We start from the raw sequence: 12,159 nt of genomic DNA on the forward strand, positions 1-12,159 counted from the left end.
ATTTATTTATTAATTATTAAATTAACAATTTAAAAAAATTACATAAACTAACCATAAGTTACCATGAAAAGTTACAGCAATCTACGTGTTCCTGAGAAAAGAAAGTCACATAATAAGACTGAGAGTCTGAGGTCAAGGTGGCGAAGGTCTAAAAGTCGCCCACTGCTGTCTGCCATCATGGCTGCAAGTATCCTAATGACACATGGAGTGCCAACGCCTGCACATGTCCTTCCTGTCACCTCATCGCACTCCAACATCTAACCCCACTCCACCAGATGTGCTCCATTCTGCCCCAAATCTCCCACACAAGCCCACATATGAGAAAAGTCCACTCCTCCAAGAGCCCTGCACTGAGTCTTTCTGCACAGGCAGAGGGGCTGGAAAACATCAAAAACACAAAGACTAAGCGATGTAGTGGTTTGTTGTGTAGATGATGAGGATGGGATTCATACATTGATGGTACGAGTGGCTTGAAGCACTGTGGAGGTAAAAGCTTTGAGCGAGAACACAGCAGATGCCTGACACATTGCTGTCCATTCAGTCGCTTTAAAGAGCAGCTGCTCCTGCCCCTGGCACTACACACACACACACACACACAAGCAAACACACACACATAGACACTCAATCACACACAAACACTCAAACAAACACACACACACACACACAACGCTGGCCAACAAGGGTTGTCTATATCGCTGCTGTGTGGTTGCTAGGGTGTTCTAGAAAGATAGTTGCTAAACAAGTGGATTAGATACAGACAAATGCTAAAATATGAGAAATAGCATAACAAAAGTGCAAAGTGTATTTTCAGACTGTCCTCTTTTACTGTCCACTAAAATAATATAACATATGGTCAAATCATTCTGTTCTGTCATGACGGCCAACAAAAAAAAGCAAGACAAGAATGCTACACAGACACCAAAAAGTGCTGAATGATTTACCTTCATCTCAAGTAAGAAAAAAAAACACTTGGAGAGAAAGAGAGACAGTAAGAAAGTTTCTCCTTCCTTCAGTGTTCAAAATAAAAAATACAAATGTACCCTGTTAAGTTTCATAGTTGCAAGATAGTGAACCGGATAAAATGTCAAAGTCACTAAAGATTTATGTAATGGGAAATTATTTTCACCCCTTTTACAAGGAATACATTTTAATGTGAAGACTGAAACTGAACAAAGTCATACAAAGTTTGTCTTTTAATTGCTTTAATTCACTGGAGAAGGATCAGTTTACACACAGACAGCCTCTGTGAGCAAAAGGATCCCAAGGATGGGCTCACAGACATTTTTAAAGACAATTTTTTAGATAAGAATTTCTCTACAGCTCCTTAAATAACTAGTAGATTACACAAAAATTATAATGCATTTGCTATTTACTTCAGCAAAATTTATATTTATAATATCAATATGTAATTTTCAATCATCAATGTATGATCATCAATATAAAAAATTTCCATTACAATAAAAAAAGAATAAAAATCAAATACAAAATTCTACATATATATACACAATACCGGTAAAAAGTTTCGGTCAGTTTTTTTTTTTTTTTTTTTTTTCAAGAAAATTATTTTCTGCATTTCTGCCACTTATTAAATGTGGAAAAAAAATTTTATATTGTTAAATATTTATTAACATTTTCAATAACTGCTTTCTTATTGTATGTAGTTTCAAATAAATTACTCCAGTCATTATTGCTTTTACTACTATTTTTTTTACTACCATTAATAATAATAATAATAAATTTTAGAGTGATTTCTGAAGGATCATGTGACTCTGAAGACTGGAGTATGAAGCTGAAAACTCACTGGAATAAATGATTAAATTAAATTATAAACTACTTTTGAACAGTTATTTTATAGTGCAATAACGTTTCACAATTTTACTATTTTTACTGTATTTTTTGATTAAATAAATGCAGCCTTGGTGAGCAGGAGAAGCTTATTTTAAACCATTTAAAAATCCCACTGACTCTAAACCTTGACAGATCCACCTGTGTATGTAAATATGACATTATTTGTATTATAAGCGTAAGATTAATTATTCAAGACAGACTATATAAATAATGTACATTTATTTGGTACTAATATATATTGGTTATTAATTATTATTAATTTAATAATAAAAAATAGACAATAATTTATTACTATTGAATTTGAATTTATTTAATTTAATAAAGTATTTATTCATTCAATTTTAATTTTCAAAATAAAAATAATTGTGTTACTAATATTTGCTGTGCTCCCTTAATCTTATATTTTATATACATTTTATTTTCCAATAATTATAAAATGTTTGAGAAAAATGTCATTACATAATTGTGTTGCATAAATAACCATTATTAACTTTAACAAAACCCAAACTGCAAATAATTTAATAGTTTTTTGAAGAAAAAAAATCATCATAATAATAAATAACAAAAAAAATTTAAATACAAGGTTATTTTCTAAAAACATTTATAAAAAATATATATATTATAAAATATAACTTGTTTTGCTGTTGTTTTTTTATTATTTCTCCTTATGCGGTGGCAATATCACATAATAAACAAACCAAAATACACAGAAGAAAAAAAGAAAACAGAAAGGAAGAGAAGTGCAGGAGATGACAGTGCCCGATAAGTCTGTTGGGCCTGTGATTGTCAGACAGTAGGCTTGATAGATGATAAGAATGGCATCTTTCACAGTCAGATCAGCCAATCTGGCCAGGCGTCCGCGGCAGCGGCTTTAGTATTATGGCGGGGGACTTCCAGGTCAGGAGCAGAAGAATGGAGTCACTGAGTGTGGCAGAGAAAGGAGGCCTGGGGCAGGTGGCGATTTGCTATTGAAACAGGGTCAAGGGAACGGCTCCCCGATCTATAGGCAACTCAAAAAACACCTCTCATTGTTCAGGGGGATCATGTGGCACGGCCGCGTCAGGATCCTTTTGGCTTCAATGTGCGCAGTATCTCCGACAACAAGCCACCTTTATGCCCATATTCAGGTAATTACAGAGTGCGGGTGAGGATCTATTACTGCTGGACGCAGGTTGAGTCCAGGTGCCCGATCAGCCATGCTGGGAGAGGAAACCAGGCGAGCGATCAGGCCTGTCCCATTGGCCTGAAGGCACTCTATACTACACCAAAAACACACAGAGATGGCTTTGTCTTGCCACTCACATATACACACGCACACACAGGTTGCACCAGAGTTGAAGCTGTGTGAGGGCGCTAGATAAAAACGCAGGGCACAAACAATGATGATGATGAGCATGATAAGTATCGGCGAGAGCAGTTTTAGTCCCGATGTGATAACGGTCATCAGTGGTGATTAGGGTCATGTGGGACACTCCTGTAGCTCAGGGGTACAAGCAGGATTGTAAAGTACCTTAAAAACATGGAGAATTCAATATTTTTGGAGAATATTTTGGAGAATTCAATATTTGGTATTAAGAATGAAACATAGGGGGAATAATGTTCTTTATTTGTCTGTTTGCTTTTTACTGTTTCATTATAATATTTTTGTTTATGTATAATGGTCACAGGTTATTGAGTCAATTAAAACTTCACACTTTGACAGCACCAAAATTTGATTAGTTTAGATAAAGTTACAACTGTGGTTGTTTAGGTGGCATCAAGAAATATTTTACACATTGCCATAAATAAAAAAATAATGACTAAATAAACAAGTTATTTAATTAATATATTATTTAACTGAATTACCTACTTTATACTCGTCTGTGTTCTTGAGGAAAATATTTGTGGGCATCTGAGATAAGTGAAATCTTGACTTTCATTTTTTTTGTTTTAATAATTTATTTTTATTTATTTAGTTTAATATTTATTGTATTTGAATTTAATTCAGTATTTTTTATTTATTTAGTTATTTTACTATTATGTGTTCTGGATTTTAAAAAAATCTGAAAGACACTGACTGGATAGATGCCAGTAAAATTACTGAATTATTTTGGTCTATCCTATACACCAAACAACAAGAATCCCTTTTTCAGTGGATTTGCTTTTAACATATTGCAATTTTATATTACTGAAAGACTAAACTGTATTTACTATTATATTAGTTTTTATAATTATTAAAAAATATATAATAAGAAATACATTTTTATATTAATGAATTTATTTAATTTATTTATTTTATTTTAATAAGTCGTGTGCTGTAAAACTCTTGGCCAGGTCACCCTTGAACAGTAGATCTCGATCTCAGTGGGTTTTTAAAGATGAATTAATACCTGGTTAAATAAAGATGAATATTTGAATAGAAATGACTGGAAGGGAATCTGAGGTAATTCAACTTTTAATTAACATTTTACTTGTATCTTTTTGTTGAAATAGTGGGGTGACACGGTGGCTCAGTGGTTAGCACTGTCGCCAGCAAGAAGGTCGCTGCTTTGAGTCCCGGCTGAGTCAGTTGGCATTTCTGTGTGGAGTTTGCATGTTCTTCCTGTGTTCGTGTGGGTTTCCTCCAGGTGCTCTAGTTTCCCCCACTGTCCAAAGACATGCGCGATATGTGAACTGAATACACTAAATTGGTCGTAGTGTATGTGTGTGAATGAGAGTGTATAGGTGTTTCCCAGTACTGAGTTGTGGCTGGAAAGGCATCCGCTGTGTAAAACATACTTTATGCTGCATAAGTTGGTGGTTCATCCCACTGTGGCGACCCCTGTTGAATATAGGAACTAAGCTGAAGGAAAATGAATGAATGAATGAATAAACGAATGTACAAATTGTCACTGTGAAATTACATTTTTTAAATGTTTTTTGTGTGTTTTATTGATTTTTTTTGTATCATCAATTCTGAAATACACATAATATAGATAATATGAATAAAAATAATACTAAATTTACATCAGACAAAAAAATATTTTCTCTCAAAAGACCATTTTAATCACGTTATGAATCACGTCATGACATTAAGTACTGGTTTCTCATAAATTGGCAACCAACTACTGAACACTTACTGAACAATAAAATTCACATTTGGCCATTTAAATTCACATGATCCCACCATAACATACACAATTCACAGTAGGCATGGGATGATAACCTTTTTCAAGGTATGCTGGAAAAGTCAAGATTTTGAAATCCGCCTACATTTTCTGTTATACCGTTCCTACAGTATATGAACATTTTTATTTTCTTACGTTTAATTTTTGTAAGACAACAGCATCTCCACCAGAAAAGATATCCAAAGATGCCGTTTTAAATTGTAAAGAAGTCTGTTTTTGAAACTAATAAAGACAGCAGAAGTCAATGATTCATTTGAATTATTTGTCTGACATTTACTGCTTGAAAATATTTTAAATGTTTCCCAAAATAAAATATATTGTGTTCAAAGGGGATAAAGGTTTTAGTTTTTTACCCAGACATGTAAAAAGAATAAATTTTAGAGCAGTAATCACAATACTGTGAAACCGTGATTTTTTTATCCAAGGTTATCATACCGTCAGAATCTTAAACCGGCCCATGACTAATCCACAGTCAACCAGATGAGCACAAACAAAAACACACCTCACGGCTTCTGACACAATGCAAGACACACTTGCAGATATCAGTCAAGCTTCTTCTTCCAGGACATGATAGCAAACTCACAACACGCCAGCATCTTTCGTGCACTGTCGCCCACTCATCTCCTGATCTCCGACAGGCCCCTGCCATCCCGCCAACACCACACACACACAACAACCGGGTAAGGAAGGAAAAGTGCTTTCGCTAAACAACTGACGGGGTGTTTCTGCTACTGAGTCATAACAAAATACAATCAAAAGAGACTTGTGTTCCTGCTTGCTTTATGGCTCAAATAGATAAAGCGCCTCCTGTCTTCCTTCGCACAATGCGCTGTGTAGTCTAGCAGGGCCGGGGTGACGCTCCGGGGACCAGATAAAAGTATTGATAATGCCGGCTGCATGTCCGATTGATTTTTGGGAAGCTGAGACAATGGCTGTGCAGATTTTGTATTCTGCTGATATGCTGTGTCAAGCAGGCGGGCGCTGCTTATGATGGGTTTAGTGTCAGCAAACACACATCCGGAAGTAACAGACACACACAGACAGATCTTTTAAAGGCGGTCTATGAGACAAAGGACGCCACATAAAAATACAATGTTTAAGTTTATAAGATTATGATTTGATGATTATGATAAGTTTATGATTATCCATGTGATTGTTTTTTATTATGATCTTTATTGCATTTTATACAACATATATCATTATTATTTTTTTTATTTTAATCAACATTATATATTATTATTTAAAAATAGTACTATGCAGGGCTTGACATTAACTTTTTTTGATCACCAGCCACTGTGGCTAGTAGTTTTCCAACGTTACTAGCCATAGATATACAGTACACTCTAGATATTGTTTACAGTGTTCCCAGGACACATTTGTACAGTGCTCCCAGGACAAATGCCATTCAACTGCGCTAGTCAAGACTAGGGCCAATCCAAAGAACTTTTACGCTGTGTATGGATGTAATAATGAGAAAACAAAGCACAAAGGCAGAACATTTTATAGGTAAGATTTACAGTAGTTTTTTTACGTTTATGTATGTTATGAAGTTTTGTGCTAAACAAGTAATGTTATTGATGATAAGACAGTCACTATAAGTTACTGCATTGACAAAAAGGCAAAGTAGCACTAAATTCTAGGCTTATGCTAGTTTTGTTGAATAAAATCAGCAAACAATGAAAAAGAAATATGACAACAAGATGCTCGCTGCCAGAAACTTGTATTATTGCCAGCTAAGTGAATGAGTCGTTCAAAACAGAGATTCATTCACAAACGAATCGCTCCCTCTGTCACAATGAGAAGTGAAAGCAAGAGAGGGGGTGTGTTTCAGGAAACAGATCAGATCAAATTTAACAGGAAGGGAGGATAATACATTTCCATGCACACAAACACACGCTCTTTGTCGGCAATGTCTAAGCGGTCATTTATCCATCGATGTAGAAAAGTGAATTGAACATTATAATTTTCGTTATTTAAAAAATATTTGCATACAGACCACCGGGAAGCTCCGGATCATAGATATATATATATATTTGTGTATACATCTCTAGCTCTGGATGGACAGTCCTGCACTGCACCTTGGTCCCGCATTCATTTCAAAGGAGCACTATCCTGTACTAAAATGGCAGCTCTATTGACGCATCCCTTCCAATAGACAACAACAGGGTAGGCGACATCTAATGTAAATATCTATGGTTACTTGCCACTCGTCATTTTCACTAGCCACAATTTTGTTGTTGGGAAAATATATTTTATATGCATAAATTTGACTTTGGCATGATAAAATTACTTGAATTAAATTATTACTAGTTTATTTAACGTTTTTGTGTGTTGCATTGAACCTTGCTCAATGAGAATGAGCAAATGGGTTGTGCTTTTTATAGTGTAGCGCTGCAATTAGTTTTATTTCACATTACCTTTTAGGACTCAACACTAAGGATTTACCTATTTTTCTCTGACCACACTCAACTAATTATTTCCTTGCCCCAATATGTAAATAATGTGTCAAAACAAGCAAAATATAGCTGTAAAACTTACACTTTTTAACAAAATTGTCCTTCAAAAACAATTGACATTTTAAAAAATTATTCTAGACCTATACACAGTAATTTGTCCAGGCTAAAGGTCCCAGACTACCAGTTAACTATAGATAAATGGAGAGTTAATCTCCTATTAGAGCAATGTTATTGTAAAGGATGATAATTAAACCTTATTAAAAAAATAACTGTAAGCAAAAGAAAGCTGGTGAAAAACATCACGTGTGTGAGAATGAAAGGATGATTACACGCACAGAGTAAATGTTAGACCCATTAATAATCTGTTTTTAAAAATGGTTAAAGCGAAAACAGCAACCGCTGCTGTTTACAAAACAATCACAAGCTCTTGAAAGTAGCAGGACTGTGGATGCACAAGCACTGCTTTTTTCCAGTCTATTTCAAAGAGAAGTAATCGCACCAGTTTCGTTTCAAGGGACGATTGCTTCCAGCAAGGGAACAGGACACGTGAGCTTTTAAGTCGTCACACGCATCACATCAGCTGTGCGTGTGAATCTGAATCCTCATTCAGACTAGCAGTGACTTTGTAGCTACCTGTCACTCTGGGTGGCAACCTGCATGTCAGTGTAAGTATATACACAGCACGAATACAACCGGCCTCTGAGCGAGCTGAAAGAGGATCACGTGAGCTCTACTGGTGCTCCTATTGGCTGTCGCTCAAGAAAGTCGCTCTTCAATTGCATAAAGTTGAAGGATTCTCAACTTTGACGTGTTGCTGGACACACTTACCAGGTCACCAACAGTCGCTAGCGCAGACAGAGGTCGCCGGAAGTCGCTCGCTCTCAATTGAAATTAACGGTCGCTTGTCAATTGAAATGTGAACAAGGCTTGAAGCCTGTGTCTGTGAGCGAGGATCATCTGTGTCTCACGGTGTGTGTGATAATCCTAGCGAACAGTCGTGCTGCTTCTCGATTCTAAGATCACATTTGCACGTATTTTGACAAACGGTTTTAAATTAAAATTCTAACCTTTAGTGATGAGCCAGCAATTTTTTTCTTATAACAGAATATAATAAAGTAAAGTAAAATGTACACACTTCTTTTGATTTTTTATAAAAAAATAAATATATATATATATATATATATATATATATATATATATATATATATATATATATATATATATATATATATATATATATATATAATTATTATTATTTTTTTTTTCATAAATAATATTTTTTTTCAACTGAAGTATTTAATTTAAGTCTCTTTTTTATCAATTAGAACACAAGTTTACAATCCTATTTACAATAGGATCCATTTAAAAATATTTATTTATTTTATTTAAAAATAAACTACAAATAAATAACTACTGTATTTCAACTAAAGCATTTAAGGCAAAAAAACTATGTTTAGGGATGTTAGTTAGCTAGTTCATTTCTTAATTAGTTAGTGTGTATTTTTATGTATGCTGATTTAGTACACATTTTGATTCAGTTCTGCAGTATAAAAAAGTAAATTATATGCACTTCACTTTATTACATACACTTTTTTCTTCAATTAAGGCTTACAACTAAAGTAATTAAGTTCCCTTAATTACTTAAAGCTTACAAGCTTTTAAAAAGAGGACACATGCCCATACAAGCAGTCAAGAAACTGTGCAAATGGGTGAGAGACAGTCTAAACTGGCCCTGAACAGTAAACAAGACAGAGCCGCTGTCCTTCAGGATGGCATTAGATCCTCCAGGACAGCCTGGACTAGAGAGAGAAAGAGAGAGACATCACGGCAAAGGAGGTGCGTCTGTGCTCAGAGGGACAAACAGGGCCGTGCGCTCTTTTGAAGACATAAAGACAAAGCGATGAGCGCTGATAAGAGGAGGCGCCACTGCTTGAAGCCCTGAGAGCTGAGCAATCACACACAGACTGATAAGCATCGGCCCATAAAGACGACTCCGGCAGCTCTCCTCCAGACACAGAAACAGAGGGAGGAGAGCTGTGTGATAAAGATGGATACTTTCTTTCTTTTGGAGGTGAGGGTTTAGACGTGAGGTGATGACGAGACGCTTTTCTTGACAGGAAGTCAGTAGATGCAAAGGAACAGCAGGTACGTCTGAAGACACGGCGGCTAGTCAGTGCAATCTTAAAGATGAAAACTCCTGACAGTGCCATGCGGCTAATGTGTGTCTACAGGCTGAGCACTAAACATCACAACAGTCAACACGGCCTACCTTCTACTGACAAACTGCATTGTGTAGCTTTGCAAACGGTGCGCTTTGATTTCAATGAAACGTGAAAGACGGTGCCGTACACATGCATGTGTGAGCATACACAGCAGAATATCACTCTGAGACTGCAAAAGAGCAAACACTGCAGTGTACTTTAAGTCTCTGCAATAGATTTGAGTTTGTTCAGAAGGCTGTATATCTAAATATAAAGAGTTAAAATGGAGAAAAAGTACAAGCACATCTCCGTTAATTGGATTATCTTAACATGACAACCAGAGAAATGAAAAAAGAAGACTAAATCCCTTTAAACATCATCCATCTGATCTAAAGCAAAGGTCAGAATAAGCCTTTTTTCTCTTTTTTTCTGACAGGTTGCAATAGTTTCTATTTAGCATACCATGAAACTTAAGCACATAAAATCGTATTATACGCAGCCAAACTGATTGAAAAAGACCTTCAGTCATGTGAAAAGCACATGCAGATTCATCACACTGACAAGGGTTGTTTGGATTGAAGAGCTTCGGATCTAGTGGAAAAGACCAGGGGTCTTACCTGAGCCTGTATCTATGACTGTAGATTGGCCTCTGCGGTCAGCCACCAGGCGAGAGGAACCAGGCATGCTAACGGGCTCTGAACGCACTGGCTGGATCCTGAGAGGTTTTCGAAAGGAAATTACAGTAGCATCAGCAACAGTACTGAGTGATAATAGTTGCTAATTTTAATGAGTTTTAAAGTTTCATAGATCAAAAACGCCACAATGTACGCGTCTGTAGAAACATCCAAAAACGAAAGTATTTAAATCCATATTGTCTTGCACATGCATTGTATATGTATAGGAGTGAAAAAAATGAAAAACGACAGTATCAATGATGATTGACTAATTGAACGATACTTCGAACATAGAAAGAAATGAACGCATAACAAACAGAAAGAAATAGAATGAAAGAATGACACACTGTAAAAACACATGACAAAAAATGAACAACGAACAAACTATATATATACATAGTAGAAAGGAATAAATTACAGAACAACAGACAAATATGTGATACATAGAAAGAATTGAAGATAGAACAGTGGATTGAACGAATGCATGACAAACAGAATGAACACAGGAACAAACAGTAGAATGATAGAGATTATACATAGACCAAAAGTATGAAAGAAGAATAAATAGACCAAATAATAATAAGATGTCTTTATATGGTTCTTTCATTCTTTAATCACAGATAAAACAAATTAAAGAACGACAGACAGACAGACAGACAGACAGATATAGATAGATAGATAGATAGATAGATAGATAGATAGATAGATAGATAGATAGATAGATAGATAGATAGATAGATAGATAGATAGATAGATAGATAGATAGATAGATAGATAGATAGATAGATAGATAGATAGATAGATAGATAGATAGATAGATAGATATCTGTTCATAGATGGATGGATGGATGGCTGGATGGATGGATGGATGAATGATAGATGGATGATAGATGGATGGATAGACGGATGGATAGATAGATAGATGGATATATGGATGGTTAGATGGATGGATGGATGGATAGAACAATAGATGGATAGAACGATAGATAGAACGATAGATAGACAGACAGACAGACAGACAGACAGACAGACAGACAAACAGACAGACAGACAGACAGACAGACAGACAGACAGACAGACAGGTTGGGTGAATGGATGGATAAATAGATGGATGGATGGAAGGATGGATGAAATGACAGACAGAACAACAGAATGACAGAACTACAGACACAGCGGCAGACAGATCAGCAGACAGAACGGCAGACAGAGCGGCAGACAGAGCGGCAGACAGAGCGGCAGACAGAGCGGCAGACAGACATATAGAACGACAGACAGAACGACAAACAATTTACATACCTACAAACAGAATGACTGACATACAGACAGAGCAACAGATAGACAGGCAGACAGACAGACAGAGAAACAGACAGACAGACTACTGGAACGAAGAAAAGGAGGAATAACAGACAGATGAACTGTTCACAGTGTGCTTACAGAGTGCTGCTCTAAAGTTGGTCAATCTGTGTATCTAGTGGAGTTTTGTGGTTCGTAACCTGAGTCTATGCTGTCAGATTGTGAACTTGGTGTTGATGATGGTGGCTGGTAATGTGAGCAGTGTTGTGTGTGACTGTGTGTTTAGCAGCGGCACCTGAGGCTGTGCAGGTCCAGGTCGTCTGTGTCGAAATCAAGAAGAGGCTGCTGGGTGTCACTGGGCCCCTGCGACTGCAGTACAGAGGAGCTGGAGGAGATGACAGTGGTCTGACCTGAGGGATGGATGGTCTTGAACTGAAACTGAGGGCCCATCCACAGTCTCCTGTGAGGGCCGGTGTGGGTCACAATCTCCACCTGAAAAGCATAACACATAGAGACAAGCATTTAAACAGGATTTGAAATA

The 12,159-nt window shown here is 36.2% G+C and overlaps 1 protein-coding gene across 4 annotated transcripts in view; it reads right to left on the bottom strand.

The window, feature by feature from the left end:
• bcas3 (BCAS3 microtubule associated cell migration factor) overlaps positions 1–12,159 on the bottom strand; it is a 386,382-nt gene that overhangs the window by 226,192 nt on the left and 148,031 nt on the right. For all 4 annotated transcript variants that reach the window (XM_056473462.1, XM_056473465.1, XM_056473461.1 and 1 more), the window contains 2 exons: positions 11,914–12,110; positions 10,269–10,366 (listed from right to left, as the gene is read on the bottom strand). In XM_056473462.1, the coding sequence (XP_056329437.1) occupies positions 10,269–10,366; positions 11,914–12,110 (295 nt within the window). The remainder of the gene's footprint in view (positions 1–10,268; positions 10,367–11,913; positions 12,111–12,159) is intronic.

This window comes from Danio aesculapii, chromosome 15 (genome assembly GCF_903798145.1).
Source record: "Danio aesculapii chromosome 15, fDanAes4.1, whole genome shotgun sequence".
In the NCBI taxonomy this organism is placed as follows: Eukaryota; Metazoa; Chordata; class Actinopteri; order Cypriniformes; family Danionidae; genus Danio; species Danio aesculapii.